This window comes from Amphiura filiformis, chromosome 20, assembly GCF_039555335.1.
Source record: "Amphiura filiformis chromosome 20, Afil_fr2py, whole genome shotgun sequence".
Classification (NCBI taxonomy): Eukaryota; Metazoa; Echinodermata; class Ophiuroidea; order Amphilepidida; family Amphiuridae; genus Amphiura; species Amphiura filiformis.
Window position 1 is genome coordinate 161,884 of NC_092647.1, and position 20,617 is coordinate 182,500.

Sequence of the window (20,617 nt, forward strand, 5' to 3'; positions counted from 1 at the left end):
AGATAAAAACGAAACAAAACAATACAAGAATAGTTGAAACAAAAAAATATGTTACGTTTTTGCTAGGCCTTGTGGGTAGCGGTAGTTGTCTTTATGGGTCATAATTAGTTGTCATGGCCAAATCTTACAATGCGACACTACCGGTTACAGATAACCCAATTTTCGACTTATTTCAAGGCTATATAGACTTCTACACATGGTTCAGCTCAGTGTAACAAATAAACATTTTTCGATGCTTCCAATCAGGAACTTGTGCTAAGTTTGACAAGTAAAAAATAGAATAGGACCTTACGTTGAATATGGCTGGAAAATATAATACTAGACCGATATGGTTCTTCTTGGCCAACTTCGGAATGATGGTACTGCTTTCCAGTGCATGTGTATTCCGTTCGATACCCAAAGACACAGAAGTTGAGTCACATATGGATATTATACCTTCTCGTCTCAATTTGACGAAAAAGAAGTAAGTATTGAATAATTTTAAGGACTCTTGATTTTGAAATAATAGAAATACATTTCGCACATAAACAATGATATAGGGCCTACTAAGGGACCGTTCACAAACACTTGTAAGGGGGGGGCCTGATGCAAAAAAAAAATCATCGCGAATTTCCCCCCTTTACAGACCTCAAAATTTCAGCCCCCTCCCCTTTTGACATGAAAATTATGGGTCAACCCCATAGAAAAGCATAAAGTCAATTTTTCCAGGAAAATTTGTGGTCATTTGTTTCAGTCCCCCCCCCCCTTAGGAGGGTTAAAAAAAGCAAGTGTTTATGAACGGTCCCTAACCCGAAGCCCTAACGCTATTATATCTTAACCCCGGATCCCTTCTCTTTTCTCAGCCTTAGAAACAGCTTTTCGAGACAGAAAAAAGGGGCAAAAGTTATGTAATGAGTCCAAATCTATTGCTTATTATTAAATATTTTCTCATTATTTTGTATCTTTTCAGTATAACAGGGAATCTCGACATTAACACGACCCAGATTATACACGTTACGAATAGAAAGTTTTTATCAGTTGCTATTGACTTGGACGTTATCAGAAAGGGATGGAAACACTTTGATTTCAAGTAAGTCAACATCATCGGTGAACGGCTCTTTTCAGAGCCATCAGTATGCAAGAGGCGGTCGACATGTGTCATTCTTAGGTATTTCAACGATTGGGTACAAAACGCCGTGAGACTTGTAACTTTTGAGATGTGATATTCAATGGAGGCTAATGCGCTGTACCGTTGGATATGAGCCATTTCTCGTAGTATTATGGCTGATACCTGGTGAGAATAGCTGACATCGAATATTCTACATCCACTACAAAGTCTGCAATAATTTATGGACAGTCTGGGACACGACGGAAACGAATCCCGTCAAAGAATAGGACGCCAGACAAAGGCTTATACAGTTAAAGACGGAAATAGGATTACCGTATCGTTGATTAGTGATGCCAAGTAACGCCAACGCCGATATTAGGCCGTATAACATTATTTTTTGTTTTTTGTCCCTTCTCGTCTTATTTTTTAATTTTTTAGAATGCCGTAAGAAAATTTCATATAGATAGATTAAGTTTATTAGAGAATATAATGATCACTCCTAAGTCTTTTTGTGGTACTCAAGGAGGTTTATTCCTCAGAATCTCACATTTGGCAAAGGACCTCAAAAATGGTCCCAATTAGAAATGTTTATGTGGATTGCTTCTGAAGAAATCTGATCCCTATCATATGTTTCGGAACAGGGGGGCTTGGGGGGCTCAGTCTCCTCAATAATTTCGGTGCTGGGGCTGGAATACCTTTAAGCCCCCCCCCCCCATAATCCTAGGTAAAAAACTTGTGATAAAATAGAGGGAAAATGGGTGTTTGTGATATATTTGGAATATTTTCTGACCCCGAGAACCCCCGATTTTTTCATTTTCAGCCCCCCCCCCATGTTGAAAATCTTCCTTTGTCAATGCCTATAGAGTACCAAATCCAGAAACGGACACAACAAATTCTCAATCATGACACGAATCCCCCCCCCCCCCATGCCATACTCGGGCATTGACTCATTTTCTAACTAATTTTAATCAGCTCAACAAAACTGCAGAATCTTGCGATTGCGTTGTCTCCTGCTATTCTACGTCTCGGTGGAACTGATGCCGACTTCCTGATATTTAACGATACAGAGGCGAACAAGGAAGATATCGGTTGCGAGGGTCCAGATTGCAGAACTAATTTTACTATGACTGGTTAAGTAGTATTTCTTGTATTTATTTTAAAGTAATATCATTGTTTACGTTAGAAACATGTAAATGTTTTAATTGTTTTCAAGTTGGAATTGTTGCGGAAGCACACATGTTTTTACGATGTAGAAAGCTCAAGGCCAAAAACACCTTTTATCCGAGTTCACTAAAGGATATGCGCAACAAAACACATCGTGCAAGTCAACAAAAGTAAAACCTTAAATGAAAAGTACGGAATGATTGGATAATACTTACATAATTATTATTATAAATAATACAATAATCACAGATGAATATTACCAGCTTTGTTGCTCTTAAAGTTTCGGACAGTTTTAAAGTAATGCCCAGTTCAGAGGGGTCAAGATGTCCCATTATTTGGTTCAGCTTTCTTTAATTTTCAAAGGGGGTCAAAATGTTTTGGGTTTTACATAGGGGTGGTTGAAAGTTTTTTCATACGACCAAATTTAAGTTGCGTCCTCCCCCCTAAGGCTTCAGAAACAACTTTGTTCGATCTTTGGATCGACCGTCGATGCTGCTTTGATGCTTGTTATCAATGAACTGTCAACTAATTAATCAGAATTAACGCTAAATATATATTGGACAATATCAATACAGGCACAAATTAATATTTTATCACAATTACTAATAGTAAATTAATTGATTTCATAAATAATAAGGATCGACCAAGCATCGGTTTCTAATAAGAAAGCATTTCTGAATTATTATTTTTTCTATGTCTATTCATTTCCAGTTGATGACTGGGATAAAATCAATACGTTCGCTTCCGATGTTGGATGGGATGTGTTATTTGATCTAAACATGTTACTTCGACGGGGAAGTAAGTGGGACTCAACCAATGCAGAACTTTTAATGCAATATACTAAGAAGAAGGGATTTCAAATTGCTGGATGGCAATTAGGAAATGGTGAGTAGATAGATGCTATATTGTCAGTGGTAGTGAGAGAAGTCAACATGTTCAATTACCAATAAATTATAGATTGAACTGTTAACAATGTTCAAGTCCAAGAACAATGGGGGTGTTAGAGTCACATTAACTACATTAATTAACCTTCTTTTTTTTTTGAATTTTACAAAAAGAACTTTGATAACAGCTGCTACCTTATTTATTGTGTTGACTGTGGTAGAATGATTTCTATCTATATCTAAATATTCTGAAAACAATATTGTATAGGCCAACTATGTACTTCCACGCCTATACATTATTGTAATATTTATAAGGCGAAACATCCAAACAAATCCCTTTTGCGTAAGGGAAATCCCTTTACCAAATCCCTTAGGCGTAACAGACATGAAAAAACTAAGGAATTTGAGAAGAAGATTTTGCTGTTTAACTTGATACGAATCCTCAAGACATTTGCGAACTCGACGAGAAATCCGTTTTATCACATTTCTCTTTTATGTCTTGATTTCTATGTTCTAGAACCAAATCACATCAAGCATCATTCAAACATCACAATATCTGCAGATCAACTCGCCAAGGACTTCATAACTCTGCGTCAACTGCTGAACCAGCGAGGATTTAAGGATTCGTATCTTGTCGGACCGGATATCACTCATCCTAATCTGAGCAGTGTAGGAAATGATCTAGTCGGAGACGAAGCCGTGGAATTTTTGAAAAGGTGCTTACAATTTATAACAATTGACATAATAAAAATATGGAAAGTCATCTCTGTACCCCCTTTCGGTTATTTACGTGTATGTTTAACGGTTGTTTAACGTTATTGTAATGTTTAATGGTTTTGCCTGAGGCACCTACTTTATATACTCCTATTGCAGTTTTCTGCGTGCTTGTGGTAACTCAACTCAAGCAACTACATGGCATTCGTATTACGTTAATAGCAAATACGTCACTCCGGATAACTTAACCGATTATCAGATGATGAATACACTCAAGAAACAGATTTATAAAGTTCAACAACTCATAGCAAAATATCGCCCATCTTTACCCAAATCGTGGCTTGGTGAGACGGCAGGTGTTTCCGGCGGTGGTTACGCGGGATATTCGGACGCTTACGCAGGAGGATTTTTGTAAGTTTCGTTCTTACTTTCTGATTAAGCATACTAGTAATAAACACGTCTCCAGAAACGGTCACAAAGTAATGCATTTTCGCAGTTAATTATATTTCAAACTTTTCATTAGCAGATAAAATAACGATAAAAAAATATCGCGTGCCTGGAGTCGAGCGGCTTTGTAGTCGAACGCCCCGAAATCGAAAGTGGGCTTGGGAGTCGAGCGTCCTTGGAGCCCCTGGAACTGAAAGTCCGTGGAGTCGAGTGGCTCTGGAGTCGAACGTCCCTGGAGTTGAGTGACTCTGGAGTTGAACGTTTTTAGTGACTCTGGAGCTGAACGTGATGTCCTTAGCGAGGGTTAGCGAGGGTATGACTACTTCCTTTTGAGTATGTCTCATGTTCCGGGCCCATGTTGCACAGGGAATATGGGATTTTGATTCATTTCGGATGTCTTTTTACCCCACAAGCATGACAATCTGAAAATAAACCACGACTGAAAAGCATTATAAAACCAATTGCCCCACCTCCGGCCTTATAAAGGCACAGAGCCTCTACACCTTTCTCCTATACATATCATGTCTAACTCTGATTTATATATGAGTTATGTTACGCTTTATCTCTTTGCAAGTATATGCAAATGAACCCAAACTATCTCCCGTGCCATTTTTTAGAGACACCCTGTATGTAGTAGGGCTATAGTGTTGTGACGATAATTCATTTGCATAATTGAATATTGATCATTGTGCCTTAAGCCATGATACCCGTTTATCAAGTGAACGGCGTATGGTCCCTGCTTCGATTGAACGCCGTGGAGTGATGTATTCCATGTGCTTTGATAAATACGTCACTCCTTGTTGACTCTCCAATCGGCACGGACGTAACCAGGCTCATCTCCTGATGTTTAGTTTAGATTGGTGAACATGATGAGTTATAATTATTATGCTGCAATGTCCCGTGCAATAGTGTGGTTTTAACTGACAAGTGAAAATTCTCAGAATATGATGTTGTGTCTTACAGATGGTTGGACAAATTGGGACTCTCTGCCAGGTACGGTGTGGATCTTGTTATCCGTCAGTCTTTCTATGGGAGTCATTATGGGTTGCTGGATGAGAATACATTGGATCCTACGCCTGTAAGAATCATTCTTAAATGTGATGTGATCAAGCAAAATCAGTGGGAAGTCGAAAATATTGATTTTGAGATATTGCCAAACATATGAAGTATTTCTTTTTGTTTACTATTGTTTTTGAAACTCGCATATCTTTTGAACTGGTTGTACAAATTCAAAAAAGTAAACGTCAAATATTAATATTAATTTGACCAATTTTTGGGCAATCAGGGTCCAAAACATACGTTTTTAGGATGATTTGTTTTTGTATTCTGTAACAATCAAGCTATTATCAGTCTACTTTTAGCAAACACATATCTGTTTTCTTTTATAACTAATTATTAAAAATTAACACAAAATTGATAGATTAAGAGTAATATCTTACCCGAGTCTGAATACCTATAGACTTCTGCCAAGCATTTGAATTTTGTGACTGCAATTGTTAGAAAACATGCATTTTTGCATGAATTTGTTAATTATAAAACTTGACTTTTATTGCCAGTAGGTTTCAACTAAAGGAGTAGGTTTTGGCTATGTTTCATTCTGAAAAACAGGATAATTTATAATCCCCAAAATTAGTGTTGCATTTTTTTGGATTCGGGATTAAGGATCATGATTATCAAAACATTTGTGCGCACTAATTTAACGTGTCAAGTTGTTCCTCTTGTCTTATATACTGCGCCAATAAAATATCCTTACACTTGAAAAAAATAATCACAATTTCTAAACTGAACAATATGGGGGTAAATTTGTTTTTTTTAATAGATGCACTATCTAAACCTGCACATTATGACACCACATTGAATCCAATGTGACCTCAAGAAGTAAAGTTACAAGCAATTGAATAGATGAAGGTCCAGTTTTAAAAGTGACAAACTGGCCTATACAACGCAGTTTCTTCAATGAAGCGTTATTTAAAGCAGTTTTTATTTCAGTTTTTGCTTCTCTGTACTTTTCATAACTTTCATTTTATTTGTCAGTTCTTTTGTTTCAGTTTTCTTTTGTTCCTTTTGTTTTAAATTAAAGCCAAACGCATAAATTAGCAATTCACCACTCTCAAACCAGATGTCTAGTCTGTGAAGTTTTGAATAGGCCAGTTTATCACTTTTAAAACTGGACCTTCGTCTAATCAAATGCTTGTAAAACAAATTTACCCATATATTTTTCCGTTTGGAAATTGTGATTATTTTTCCAAGTGTAAGGATACTTTATTGTCGCAGTATATATGTCTTATGGGATGCAGGAAAAGAATAGTTTGTACTATATGCCATTTAAAGTTCAGATGATATAAGATAAATAAAGGCAAAGGCCATTTATTCTGTTAACTCTATGCTGTTTAACACACTACCCAAACATTGCATATAGCGCAAACTATTCTATTGACTCAAATCACAACAATTTGACAGTAGCATGATTTACAAACATAATATTTTTGTGCTCAATTGAGACAATAATTTGACACATCTTAAAGTCCCATCTTATTGATTAGACTTCCGTGTATTTTTATACCTTACAGTGTTACTGGATATCTCTGTTGTACAAGCAGTTAGTCGGCCCAGAAGTACTTGATCTTAATGTAACCCTCGATGACGTCCAAAATGAATCTTTGATGAGGAATTCCAACCATGTACGCGCGTACGCACATTGTACAAAAAATGGCGACATGTGAGTTTATGCAAATTATATTGTACTTGTGTTACGAGTCGTAATACTCAAGGCCAAAATCACCTTTTACCCAAATTCCCACAAGCGCACAACAATACACTGTTAACTGATTAAAAAATTTAACTAATCAGTACTTAACCAGCAGTCTTCTTCTTGGTGATCATAGAATTCTATTGCAATGTTCTGGACGGCTGATGTATATATCCTTAATCACTTGTCCTGCGAAAATCACTGTTCAGCGAAGTCCATTGTACACTTGCATTTATAATCCTTTGCGTATAAAATCCTCGCACAAAAATGGAGTTGATTTCTCCAAACACTTGACTCCTTGCGCAGTTCTCCAAGCACTTAACTCCTTGCGCAGTTCTCCAAACACTTTAACTTCTTGCGCAGAAGGCAATCCCCCATAAATGGTGTTTCTTTCACCAATCACTCTCTTTCTCCAGGAAACAGGCTTCTTTCTGCACTGCTCCACTTTATTGACAGATGTGTTGTTTTATAAACCAGATTCCAGCAAGTCTTTGACACACTCAAAATCTTCTTCATTGTAGTATTAAAATAGCACATTATTGGCTATGTAAACTGGTTCAAATGTACCTCTTTTTGAAGCACAACGATGACCAACATGTAGAAAGTTTACAAACTCTCATGATATTCTGCAAAGAGCAAACTAAAGCTTCCACCTTTTTATACTCCTAAAATCCCATGATCTATTAATAGATCATTCTGTCATTCACGTCCTGGGGAATTTCCAAAATGATGTCATCATATCCATTTTACAATCTAAGTGATTTCTCCAATGATGCAATACAGAGAATGTTCTGGAATAGTGGGGAGTTTCCAAGATTATTAATAATTCTCATTGAGTTTGTTTACTGTAACCAAAAGGGTTTCCCCCCCAAAACATGTCATAACACACGAACTCTTGGTTTCCCCTTTCTATTATTTCTCATGACATAGCTTTATGTTGTAAACAAATATAAATAATAAATTATTCAGGGCACATCACACTTGCAGACACTCTTCTTAGGAGGATGAGGTTGGTGGAGGTAGGATGCCTCCCCTCTAAATACCTAGACAACTGTGCCAACATTTAAGCATTTTGGACTATAACAGTCCGGCTGCAAACTATTGCTTTATCCCTCTATGGTTTTGCCAGTTACATTTTTATCTCTACTGATATACTGGCAAACTACCTTGCTCTGCCACCGAACTATTAAGCATAAATTGCGGTTTTTGTCCCGGTAATAGTCATAGTCTCAAGGAGATGATTTTGTAATTTGGGCCCCTTTGGACATTTTGACAGGTACACCATTGCCCGCAAGGTCTAAGGGACGCACCATATGATTCTCAGTAGAGGGAGTATGGGCGTTTTGGTCAGGCAAAGTTTGGTCGGCGAAGTTTTCAAAATTAATGTATCCCTATTTTTTTGTTTTGTTTTTGTATTTACTATCATCGTCTCGTTAGTTTTCAAAAAACCCATGCCTCTCTCTGGAAATCTTAAGTGTCATAATAAGCTAGGTATATGATAATTTGTGTATAAATGTATGATAATTATCTCTTTGTGTTTATAATTGATATTATTAATTTTGCTCGTTTTCAGATCTGGTTTAGTTAACACCAACGGCTCCATCACCTTATTCATAATCAACCTGCAGAAGACACATCCGGTATCACTTACACTGGGTGGTCAATTGGCACATAAAACTGTGTACAAGTATTTGCTATTACCTCACGATGATCAAGGAATTACGGCTAAGTATGTTCGCATAAGGGCAAGCAGGCGTGTATGATTCGTAATGGCAAATAGCGATTCGTCTCTAAATTTATGTTACGCATGAATTCTCTAAGGGCCGGTTTCTCGAAGCATGGCATTGTTCAGGCTTCCTAAGCCATCAAGCTTAATCCCTATTAGTCCTATATACCAGAGCTTACAATTTCACATCGAACATCACCTAAAGATAAATATCAATAAAATGGATCCACTTGGTAGGACTAACCTGTTAGCTTAGGAAGTATGATCACTAGCCAAGCTTCGAGAAATTGGACTTTAGGGACCAGACGGTACCGTAATACGTAACCCTTAAACTCACTATCGCGATGATTCCTTTATGGAACACATGCAGGGGTAGATAAGGGTAAAGACTTTTAAGTCTAAAATTGAGAAATTATACGGAATAAAGCTTATAACCCTTCAATGAAGTTTTTACACTAGACTATACTGCGCCCAAAAAGTATCCGAACACTTCAAACCAAAGCCATATTTTACAGACTCTCAATCTAAATTGCAAAATAAAGTAGCCGATAGGTGGAGAACTTTGTTCCGCGTACTTTGATACCTTATTCGGCACTATGCGATTTTATTCCACTAAGCTATACTCATTTGAATGCCAAATGTGACCGTCCACCACGAATGAGCCGTAAATGTCCTCAATTGTATTCTGAGTTACAGTGTAAAATGGGCATGAAGGTCATATTCATAGGTATTTCAATTTGGTACTACGTGTATCTCATTAAATGAGGCACACGTAGCACCAAATTGAGGTACCTATGAATACGACCTTCATGCCCATTTTACACTGTAACTCAGAATACAATTGAGGACATTTACGGCTCATTCGTGGTGGACGGTCACAAATGGTCGAGTTTCAAAAGTGACAGTTTAGATAATTCCTCCTTCAACGGCGATTTCTGCTACTTTTTGTTACGGGTTCAATAAAGCCGAACGGATGAACGCTTACTCCGCTGTGATCAATATCTTTGTGCTTCTAGCGAAAAGTTAATACAAATTGTTGTCACTATCAAGAACCAACATTCGCCTTCTTTTTGGTAAATAGTGTGTTTGACAACTTGATGCAAAAACATCCAACATAATGTTACTGAAGTGTTGACAAAATATTTGGCAAACAATTTTGCCAAAAAAATTTCACAATTCTTCATTTTGAAAATGTTGTTCCAATGTTTTAAATTGTTATGGTTTTTTTTTACAATTAACCAAACAGTAATGTTTAACCAAAACGTGTTTACAACACAATTTTAACAATGCTAAAAGAGTGCCACTAAAACTTGAACAGCTTGGGCATCTGCAGCAACATGTAATCGCCAGGTTTGAATTTAAAAACATATTATTGTACTTGTTGGGCATTCAGCCATGTGACTGTTTTTTGTTTTGATGTTGTCATTTAATATTTTGCTTCTGTTCCTCTATTAGAACCATGGATTTAAATGGAAAAGAACTGATGCTATCTGATAGAGGAGCTGTTCCAGATCTGAGAGGGAAAAAACTAGGCGAGGACGAACCAATTTGGTTGCCGCCATTTTCTTATGGATTCTACATCGTTGAAGCCAATGCATCCACCTGCTTTAGAAGGACATTTGGAGGATTATAAGATATTAAAGGAACACTCGTGCAATCACAACAGTATGCCTTATATGTTAGAAAAACAATTGAATATATGAATACAAAACCCACCCAAGTCAATACTTTGGCCAAATTGAGTTAAGCATTGGAAATTGTTGCTATACATAGGCCTATCATATCGTTATGAATTCGGCAGATGGCCGAATCCGGATTCGGCTTTTGGTAAATTCATTTTATGCATGCATTACTTTTGAATTTGAGAACAAGGGATCAATACTTAACCCATAGAGGGCAGCATTATTGACTTTTTAACGGTTATCGTCGTTGACCGTACTGCGATGCACCGTTAGCTAACCATGTATACCGCCCTCTTATTGATCCCTTGTTCTCAAATTCAAAAGTAATGCATGCGTAAAATGAATTTACCAAAAGACGAATCCGGATTCGGCCTTCTGCCGAATTCATAACGATATGTATGAAAGAACAACTCAAATCCATCCTCTGTGTCTATTGAGCATGTGAAAAATAGCATGCATGAAATAACCACCCAAGTCCAGGATTTGAGTCTTGTAACACATTGATTGAAATCCAGTATGTATAAAAGTCCACTTATAACACATTCATTGCTGGAGAGTGACTTTTGAAAACAAATGGGTTAAATAAAGTAAAGTGTGTGGTTTATATTACATGGCAGTATGCTTATCAACATTATACATACACGTGTGCTTTATTTTGTATTATTTTATTAGTGGTAATCTCATTCCAACATTGTTGTCTTTGTATATGATTCAAAAAACCACCCAAGTCCAGCATTTAAAATGAAGCCACGAAGTCCCTGAAATGTTAATCGTCATACCTAATACAGTTTAACGCACCCATTAACACGTAAAACTTACCATATTGACCAGGAAAATCTAACTGAAGGAATTAAAATGATACACAGGTTTTCTTCTCAAAATCACTTCCCATGGACTTGGGTGGGTTTTGAATTCATGTATTCAATTATTAAGCACGAATCACATTGTTTCATTTAAAAGAAACTCATATTGACCATAAAAACGAATAAAAAAGCCGGCTCTCATCACGCGATATTGAAAATTCCCGCGCCGAAATTACCTGTGGCAATGACGTCATGGTTCATTACTGGGACGTCATTGCCACAGGCAATTTCGGTGCCCGGGAAATTTGAATACCGGAGGGTGAGAAACGGCTGCTTTTCTGTTTTGTTTTTTTATGGTCAATATGAATTATTTTGAAATAAAAACCACGTGATTCGTGCTTGATAATTATTTTTCTAACATTATAGGCATAATGTTGTGATTGTCAGGATGTTCCGTTAAGCACTATGAGATAATATTATATATTGCATTTTCGAAACACTTGTGTCAATAAAATAATTTTTGAGATCATTCATCTACATTCTAAGTACGTGCAGAATATTTAAAAAGACAATGACAAAAGGACAATCTAGTAGGCCTACCACCCCCTCCCCAGCGTCGGTTTGAACACATTTTGTCCAAAAAGCAAATGTAATAGATGGCTACTTAAAATTTAATATAACTTAAACTTTGAATGATATAATAATTCGCAATACTGGACAGTGGTATAAATAAAGCAAACTAGACTAGAAACTTAAATATCTTTAATCTAATTTTTTATGCAATCTTCAAAATTGAAGGCCAAAACTTTTAAAGATTTAAATATTATTACAAAAATAATTAATTAAAAAAGAACAATTAACTTGAAAAGCCGTTTTGAAATTCAAGCGTCAATAAACGATGTTTTCTATTTTGAAACTCTTCTTTGTTCATATTAAAAGTGGTTTTTTAATATTAAATTGGAAATTAAATTAGTGGCAAATGGTGGTCATAGACCACAAACCTAGCTGGGGCGTGTTTGACACCTGCAATATGTTGCAAAAATGTTCCCTTGGTAATGAGGTTTGTTGTCACCGACTTTGACTCCCGTACTCCTTGCAGATGTCCAGAAAATGCAATTCTAAGATTTGACCCCAGATGACATTTGACCTGGCCTCTTCAAACTGTTCCAAAAATGTTCCCGTGGTCAGTCAAGTTTGTTATCACCGAGCCCCGTAACCCTTACAGATGTCATGAATATGCTTTTCTAGGATTTGACCTCTACGTGACCTTTAAAAGCAGGGCTGTCAACTCTCACGCATTGGCCGTGAGTCTCACGAATTCGGTCACTTTCTCACGGTCTCACGCCAAGGTAGTCTAATCTCACGCATTTACATACACTACGCAAAAAAAGTTTCTTTATGGTTAGGAAATTTACCCACTATTAAAATCTAGCGACTACTATTGTACGTGTGCTAAATTGCTAAATAATCGCATGCGGATGATTGTCCTGCGCATTTTGACACCTCAATCACTACTCTACGACACCCTGAGAAAAGATATGAATGTTTAAGTAACACGAGGTCGAAAAATGAAAATTGCAAAAAGGCCTATTCAAGTTTTCAGCATAAAAGAACACAAAAAAAACAGCAAACATGCAGATAACATTTTTTGTTTAATTGCTGAGCACATTTCAGGCATCATACTGCCACTTCCAACTTCACTTGAGATTAATCTCTTTCTTTACCAGTCTTTCAATACTTTGTGTGTCCACCGTTGGCTTCCCTTACAGCAGCCACGCAGCGTCTCATGCTCCTAATGAGGCGTCGAATGTTACCTTGCTCAACCCCGTTCCACTCGTTGATAACGATGCGACGCAATCCGACCAGAGTTGTATGCCTTTATCTTCTTGTTGACTCGTCTCTTGTGCTGATCCCAAAGGTTCTCCAAGGGGTTAAGATCAGGGCTTCTGGAGGGCCACTCAAGTGTCTCAATTCCTTCTGCTTCCAGGAATGCAGCTGTAATCATGACCTGTTTTGAATCCCATTTCCAAATCCATCTCTCAAAACGTAAATGTCTTAGTATCCACTCACCTGTGTCTTTGATCATTTCATCTGCACAATAAGCAAAGGATTATCCAACATGCATCAATTAAAATGCTCTAAATTAAAACTGAAAAGGCGGGAATAATGAAACCGTCTTGGATCAGTAAATGAGCTCTAAAACCATTGAATAGGCTTCTTTGCAATTTTCATTTTTCGACCTCGTGTTACTTAAACATTCATATCTTTTCTCAGAAGTGTCGTAGGGTAGTGATTGAGGTGTCAAAATGCGCAGGACAATCTCCCGCATGCGATTATTTAGGTTGCTAAATTCTAATAGTGGGTAAATTTCCTAACCATAAAGAAACTTTTTTTGCGTAGTTTATAAAAGAATTCTCTTTAAAGCAATGGTTTAAACCCGAGATTTAAATAGTATAAAAATGATGCACCAAAATGGCTTCAATTGGACCTTCATTTTGCAAAATTTTCCAACAGGGGGCAACATCCTCCTCAGACACCCCCCTGCGTAGTGGATAAAACAAGTGCCCATTTTTGTTTTTACTTTCAACATTTGCCAATGTAGGCCTAGGCTAGAATTGGACGAAACTATGAGAATTGACAATTTTCTCATTCTTATCGGTGCATATATGTTATACTAATTATCGTAGATTTTCTTGTTTAAAACAATACATGTTGTTTACACGTTAATTAGAATTTCCCAATCATTTAGATGACAAAGCATGCCCACAGGGTTGACAGTTTCATAAAAATTAGCAAACTTTCAATCCCCAAAGTTTCGTCTAATTCTCATCGGTTTTAAAATAATTCTCATTATAAATTTCCACTAGTGTATGCTGTGAATTATGCTTCCTGCTAAATAACTATCCATAATACGCTTCGCAAGCTGGCTTGTTTAATGTATTTTATAAGTCTGAACACTTTTTCGTGAAACACGCTATAATTAGGGGGCCGGCCTATGGACGCAGTGAGTGGTTGTTGATTTGACAAGCTGTTATGAACCCGTTACAAAAGGCCGTGCCGGTGAATTCGCCGCGTGGAGGAGGAAATATCCCAAAGTTGCCACTTCTTAATGCTCTTTTTTTTTCAGACCCATCGTGCCAAATGAAGTGTCAAATAACGCAGAACAACATTATCATTCACCTATTGATTATAATTGAAGACCGAATTAACTGGCGTCTGACTAGCTGGCGTCTGACGTGATTGGTTGATGAGCTGCGCAGTACAGCGTTATTGGTCTTGTTGACAGGACGTCATACGCAAAATATTCTTTATTTCGGTCTTCAATTATACTTTATTTGGTAACTTATTAGGTTTAGTGTCTTTAAAATATTGCTTTTGTTTTAAGTGTACGGATACTTTTTTGTGAGCAGAAAAGAATGACTATAGTTATAGATATTTTACGATCAAATAAACTGCTATAGTAAACATTTGAAAACAATAAATAAAACACACACTGCGAAAATAATCATTTCGAGTTACGGTTTTCATCATTTGCCTCTAATTTGCATGATATGAAAAATACAAAGTGAAAATCATGAATGTGCCTTTATAGTGTTCTTAATACGTGCCAAATAATATCACAACTTCAGTATAAACTTAATCAGAGCTACTGGTTCTTATTTACCATTCACTGTGAGTACACAAACTTTACAAAATGTGATGAACGAATACTATTACTAAATCAATGAGAAGTAATTTTTGGTCCACGTGTTTTCAGAGTGTCTTACCACACATGCATCGTGTTTATATTTTGTTTCAATTTAATACCTGAGTGGAAGAAGGGCCCAACTCCAATTTTTTACTAAAATGAGTTAGACTCCGCATTTTATTGTCAGCAGACTGTTCTTCCTTGTGTGCGAAAGGTGAGCCAAAATCCACTCTCCAAATAGTCGTCTTCCACGTACTCTTAATCTTTTCATGGAAGAAAGGCCCAACTCCATGGAGTTGGGCCCTTCTTCCACAAATATTGGGTTAAAGAGGAATTTTGTTCATCCATGGAAATCTGCTTTTCACTACAATAAACTTTCTTGCCAACATATTACATGCTTCTACTTGCGCAATTAATGGATAATTACCAAATTTCTGTAGCTATTTATAACCCATCTGCTTACAGAACTGGCACATGCAATATATTAGTGGAAGAAGGGCCCATCTCCAGCTCGTATTAAGACCTGTACCGTTGCCATGGAAACATCATATATAATTTTGAATGTATGTAATATACTAGTATGTTCATGTATTGAAGGTATTTAGGTCCCCTAAAGATGAAAACATTCTGTCTATAAAACTTTTTCTTAATATCTCAAATTAAGACACATTTGCACATGAATGCTGAATTAGGACTCGGATGGTTCAGACGCCTATAAAATTGGGAGGGGAAAAGAAAGACCAATTTATGCTCTTTCCAAGACTTCTCCGTAGTGCACTTACCCATTGTGTATACTCTGGCTATTACATTTATACATCAGATTTGTATTAATATGTGTACAAACGATAGATTTTCACATATCTCATCTTTTCAGTCCTCCCTCTGTTTGCGAGCTCTCCAAGTGCTGTTTACTTGGAATTTCCCGATTAATAAACTGGTAGAAGCTTGGTACATCAGAATCATCAGAATGGTTCAGTAAGTGAGCCCTCCCTCATTGCAAGATATGTTGCATATGTATAGTTTACGTCACTAATTTATAGGCCGATATAACACTTTTTTATGACCAGTTGTTGAAAACTTTACTTGTGATAAATAATTTTGAGTTCAACTGATTGTGTTCATCATGATTAATAACATATCTTCATTTATCAAAAATGGACTATGGCATAGTCTAGTATAAACATGGTAAATAAGAAGTAGGATCTACGAGAAATAACATCAGATGAACCAATATTATTCCCCGAAAATCTTCCTTGTGAATTACAGTTAACATCGATGAAAAGGTACCTTACATCGTCTTTAAACCACATTGGGCATCCTGTGCCAATTTAAGGTCATTTTCTGCGGTACCTAAACCTTTGACAAATCACTAAACCATAAGGGAACGACACAAAAGTTCGATGAAATCCTATAAACGAAAGTCCTTTCGTTAGAAGGCTAACCCTCCCGTACTGCGCATAAATAACTGTTCTTTTTTTTTTACAGACGTATAACAAAATAACCTCAAAATTCTCAACATCTTGACTGTGAATTTTGTTCATTTTGAACAATTCAACTAAAAACGAAGGTGATTTACTCACGTTTTAGTGACGTTTCACCACTACACTATTGATTTCATCAGACTGGCAACTCATCACATCTGACTGCTTGTTTTTATAGGCAACGCCCTCTACGGTGCATCCTGATGCCTATAAAAGCAAGCAGTCAGCATGGTCAGATGTGATAAGTTGCAAGTCTGATGAAACCACTAGTGTAGTGGTGAAACGTCACTAAAACGTGAGTAAATCACCTTCGTTTTTAGTTGGAATTGTTCAAAATGAACAAAAATCACAGTTTAAATCAACATTTCTAATGAACTTGTTCAAAGATCTCAACATCTTGTTGTGCTGTCACTCACTGTTCTGTCAGTGGTTCCTTGTCAACTTTTATGTCACCTTCCATGGGCCTTTTGTTAAAGTAAGATGCATTTGCCTTAAAGGAAGACCCTCACATACAGCCGCCTTAGAATATTTCTTTACAGAAAGCAAACTGGTATTTGACACACTTCTTTTTCAAATTCGCCGCCATCTTGTTTGGACCGCAGAAGAACACATTCACTTTCCCCATGTTTTCATCACGAATTTGTGAGAACACCTGTAAGAAAAGTAAATTTGAAAGTACAGAATTAAAAAGAATAGTTTGTATCTGACGTCAGAGCAACGACGCGACATGATTGGTTGCCTACATCTGCAGTACGGCATTGTTGGCCTGTTTGACAGGACGTCATACGCAAACTAGTCTTTTTAATTCGGTCTTCAATTATAACAACTACTTTTAAGTATTGTATAGCAAACTGAAATGTAAAATTTGATGGGGTGATAATTGATGTGGAAAGAGCTTTAGCATGTTAAAAACAGAGATCTTAAAAATGCTCATTATATCATGAAAATGTATCTTTCATTATTTGCGTGAAACGTAGTTTCAACAAAATATGTTTCCAAATGGCCTTTTCGAGAAACGGCGGACACAATAAGATGGCGCTGCACGAAGTGGGTAAAGTCTTTTGAATTTGGCGGGTTTTACCCCGATTGATGATAAACTGTCCTGTCCTCCTTTTGTGTACGCCATACTTCGAAAAGGCTAATTAAAATGTTGTTTATATTAAAAAAGCAGGTTTGTGTTTTTGTTATTTTGTGTTTTTCTCTCTGTGTTATTTGTTTTCATATACAAGTCCTGATTCAAATTATAAACAGTTTTTACCCAAACCGTGCCGAGTCTGCGTTCTCATAGGACTTTTAATCATGATAATTTATACAAATCAAATAAACATTCTTAATAGTAGAAAATTATCGTAACAAACCCGTCTTTTTGTCCAAAATCAAACAAGATCATATCGTCAGGTAAATGCCGACGATGTTCTAGACCTACCTCATCCCAGTTGGGTCGACCTAACTTGGTCCTGGTTCTCAATCCAGTTATCACATCTGACGTGCTATGTTTACACATCTGATCCAGCGCTGCCTGAAGAGCGAGGTCTTGCAAAGCCGATTCACAGGGTTCAGAGGTCATGTAAAGGTGAATATTGACAAACTCTTTATATCGCTGGTCGTCCCCCATTTCGGCTTCCAGTTCACTGAGTAGGCTTGCGAACCATTCAAAATTACGCTGTTCACGATTTATCCAAATGATATCAACCTGGAAGCAATGGCAATCATAAGTTTTCTATAGATTTGTTTTCTCTACCGGAAGTCAATCTGTGCCGAAGTTCCTTCCCACAATGCTATAGGGGTATTGCGTAACAATATAAATACATTCCGGAGGTTATTCTTAAACTCCATCAGTCGTCTACACTGCGCATGTACTGAGAGGTTGACAGCAGTCTAGCTTTAATCGATCTCTTTTGTTATGCAATACGCCTATTCGCTGTCGTAGTGCACGTTAGTAACCATTGGTTACTGCTCCAAGCCTGGGCTCATACATCTGTTCCGAATTTTGATATGCCATAGGCTTTGTGTTGTGATCATTTCGATCAGTGGTTCGTAACAGAGAAAGCGTGATCCAGTTGACCTGGCAACGGTCATATTGTAACGTGCACTACGACAGCGAATTGCATTAGGGGAAGGAATTTCGGCACAACTTCCTGTAGAGAAACCCAACATCTGCGTATTGAGTCGTCTTGATATGGGCTCTGAAAAAGGCTTACATTACAAAGGCTTGAAGAATCAAGTTTGAAAATTGGGCAGTTTGCCTCTTTCAGGAACAATCGAAATGAGACTTATAAATGCTGTATATTTACAGTATGATTGATTTTGTAAAATGTTTTCTGAACACTTAAATAAAAATGTTACATTTGAGGCAACTTTTCAAAAATATGTTTGAATGTGCTTACTATGATGATTTTTGCAACTGTACCTGCTTATAATTATTAGTATGATGATTGTTGCAACTGCTTAGTATGATTATTATTGCAACTTCTTACTGTGATGATCGTTGCAACTGCTTACTAGGATGATTTTTGCACCTGCTAATAATTGACCATTTGCGAATGTTTTCGAAAACATTTCGTGTTAGCTGGGCCCTGGCTCTCTACTCCCTACCATTGATCATTCATTGCCCTTTAAAAAAGGGGTGGGCGAATCGCTACTCAGCAACTCCATGCCCTTTGATGCGGGCGCTGATAGCAACAATAGCAATAATAGCAAATACGACTTTCTACAGAAAAATAGAGATCGCCCTCATTTGCTCATGGGTTCGTATATACATTATATTTATGGTAAAACAAAAGGCGATTTATCGAACTTTAATACCTTTCTCAGGGTGAGTACAGTCTTGAGTGTCTCGTCAACAGGCCATGATATATTGCATCTTGGGCACGACGTTTTGCATCGACGATATCGGTGCAAAATACTCTGTATTACCGACGCAAATGGAGTGATCCCAATTCCAGTAGCTACCAGAACGGCGTGTTCGGCTTGGAACACTCGACGGGTTGGTGTGCCATAAGGTCCATCTATGTATACCTGTAGTAGGCAATAGCAATTAGCAGTCAAGTTAGCTCAATCGATAAGGCGTTCGACTATGGTACGAGAGGTTGCGGGTTCGAACCCTGGCGGTGCCTAGTACGCTCTCGTGGAAAAATTGAGTTAGCTTGAAATTCCCCTGGACAAGGAACTCACTGCTAATTTGTCTCGTTGTAACCCGTACGAAACTCGGGGAGCTGAACTAGTCGGGATTATGCACTTTTCAGTTTCTCACGCGTTTGAACGGGAATTGGATTGCGTACTTTTTCGATGTCTAGTGAGCAAATTTCTTCAATATTTTGAGAAAATGATGTCAAATTTTCTATTCTATATTGTTTGGTAATAATGTCTTTTGCCAATAGTATGTTTAAAGTTGTAATTTTGTGTGTTTGATCGCAAAGATCGGATATTTTCGTTCCCGATTCGAATTCTGAACCCTTCGCAAGGGTGCCGATTTCGGCAGAACTTTGACGATAATTTTGCCTTTTTGGACACTAAAATGCATTTGATCCTTAATTTTGTTTCAACCGAGTCTTAAATTAGCAAGCACAATAAGGTTGGTACCACTTTTATATACATTGATACAATTTTAAAGATTTTTGTTCAAGTTTCTAACCGGCGCAAAGCGTTAAGTGTGTATTTCCCATTGACATCCAAAATGGGAAATACGAGTCTGATGGACATAGGAACGGCGTCCATGAGACTCAGCGAGTCTAAGCTGAACCTGGTTGCGAAGGTTATTTGTGGAATGTCTAGGGTGTGCGCTCTTGAAGCAGCAAAGTCCCTGAAATGCTGTTAAATGGTTTGTGGAATGATGTGGGCCGTAGTGGTCAGCGACAACCTGTAAAGTGTGCGGAGGCTTGTGGATCAACGTCTAGGCGTTGTGCCTGTGCGTAGCGCACTATAAATCACTGCGCTTTCTTTCTTTTCTTTCAATAATGGTAGGCATAGCGTATATTTGTGTATACTCTCATCCAGGTAATATAAAATATCAACTCGCGTGTAACTTTTTTTCTTTGGATAATGTCACAAAACTATTCCTACGCTATTCCTATCAAGTTGATATAATTAAAATCTGGTCAACTGGACTTACTACTTTTGACTGGCGACGTTTCACATCCTATCCTGGATGCTTCCTCAAGCCGTCTGATTTTTCGGCGGCGATTGGTCAGTG

The 20,617-nt window shown here is 37.3% G+C and overlaps 2 protein-coding genes across 2 annotated transcripts in view; one reads left to right on the top strand and one right to left on the bottom strand.

Moving 5' to 3' along the window:
* The first annotated feature begins 204 nt into the window (after positions 1-204).
* On the top strand, positions 205-11,508 carry LOC140142730 (heparanase-like). The gene is made up of 10 exons (XM_072164724.1): positions 205-463; positions 950-1,069; positions 2,060-2,217; positions 2,963-3,136; positions 3,653-3,851; positions 4,009-4,260; positions 5,260-5,374; positions 6,867-7,015; positions 8,619-8,774; positions 10,227-11,508. The coding sequence occupies exons 1-10, from the start codon at positions 300-302 to the stop codon at positions 10,402-10,404; spliced, it is 1,665 nt and encodes a 554-aa protein (XP_072020825.1). The 5' UTR covers positions 205-299; the 3' UTR covers positions 10,405-11,508.
* Positions 11,509-16,898: 5,390 nt separating this feature from the next.
* Positions 16,899-20,617, bottom strand: part of LOC140142731 (uncharacterized) — an 11,273-nt gene continuing 7,554 nt past the window's right edge. The window contains exons 4-6 of the mRNA XM_072164725.1: positions 19,231-19,443; positions 17,852-18,118; positions 16,899-17,077 (exon numbers count right to left, since the gene is read on the bottom strand). Of these exons, the coding sequence (XP_072020826.1) occupies positions 16,946-17,077; positions 17,852-18,118; positions 19,231-19,443 (612 nt within the window). The 3' untranslated portion in view covers positions 16,899-16,945. The remainder of the gene's footprint in view (positions 17,078-17,851; positions 18,119-19,230; positions 19,444-20,617) is intronic.

Bases quoted from the DNA above. Each gene is read 5' to 3' on its own strand.
- LOC140142730 (XM_072164724.1), top strand. From the start codon at position 300: ATGGCTGGAAAATATAATACTAGACCGATATGGTTCTTCTTGGCCAAC. The intron at 464-949 runs GTAAGTATTGAA...GTATCTTTTCAG, and splicing joins CTCAATTTGACGAAAAAGAA to TATAACAGGGAATCTCGACA. The intron at 2,218-2,962 runs GTTAAGTAGTAT...ATTCATTTCCAG, and splicing joins AACTAATTTTACTATGACTG to TTGATGACTGGGATAAAATC.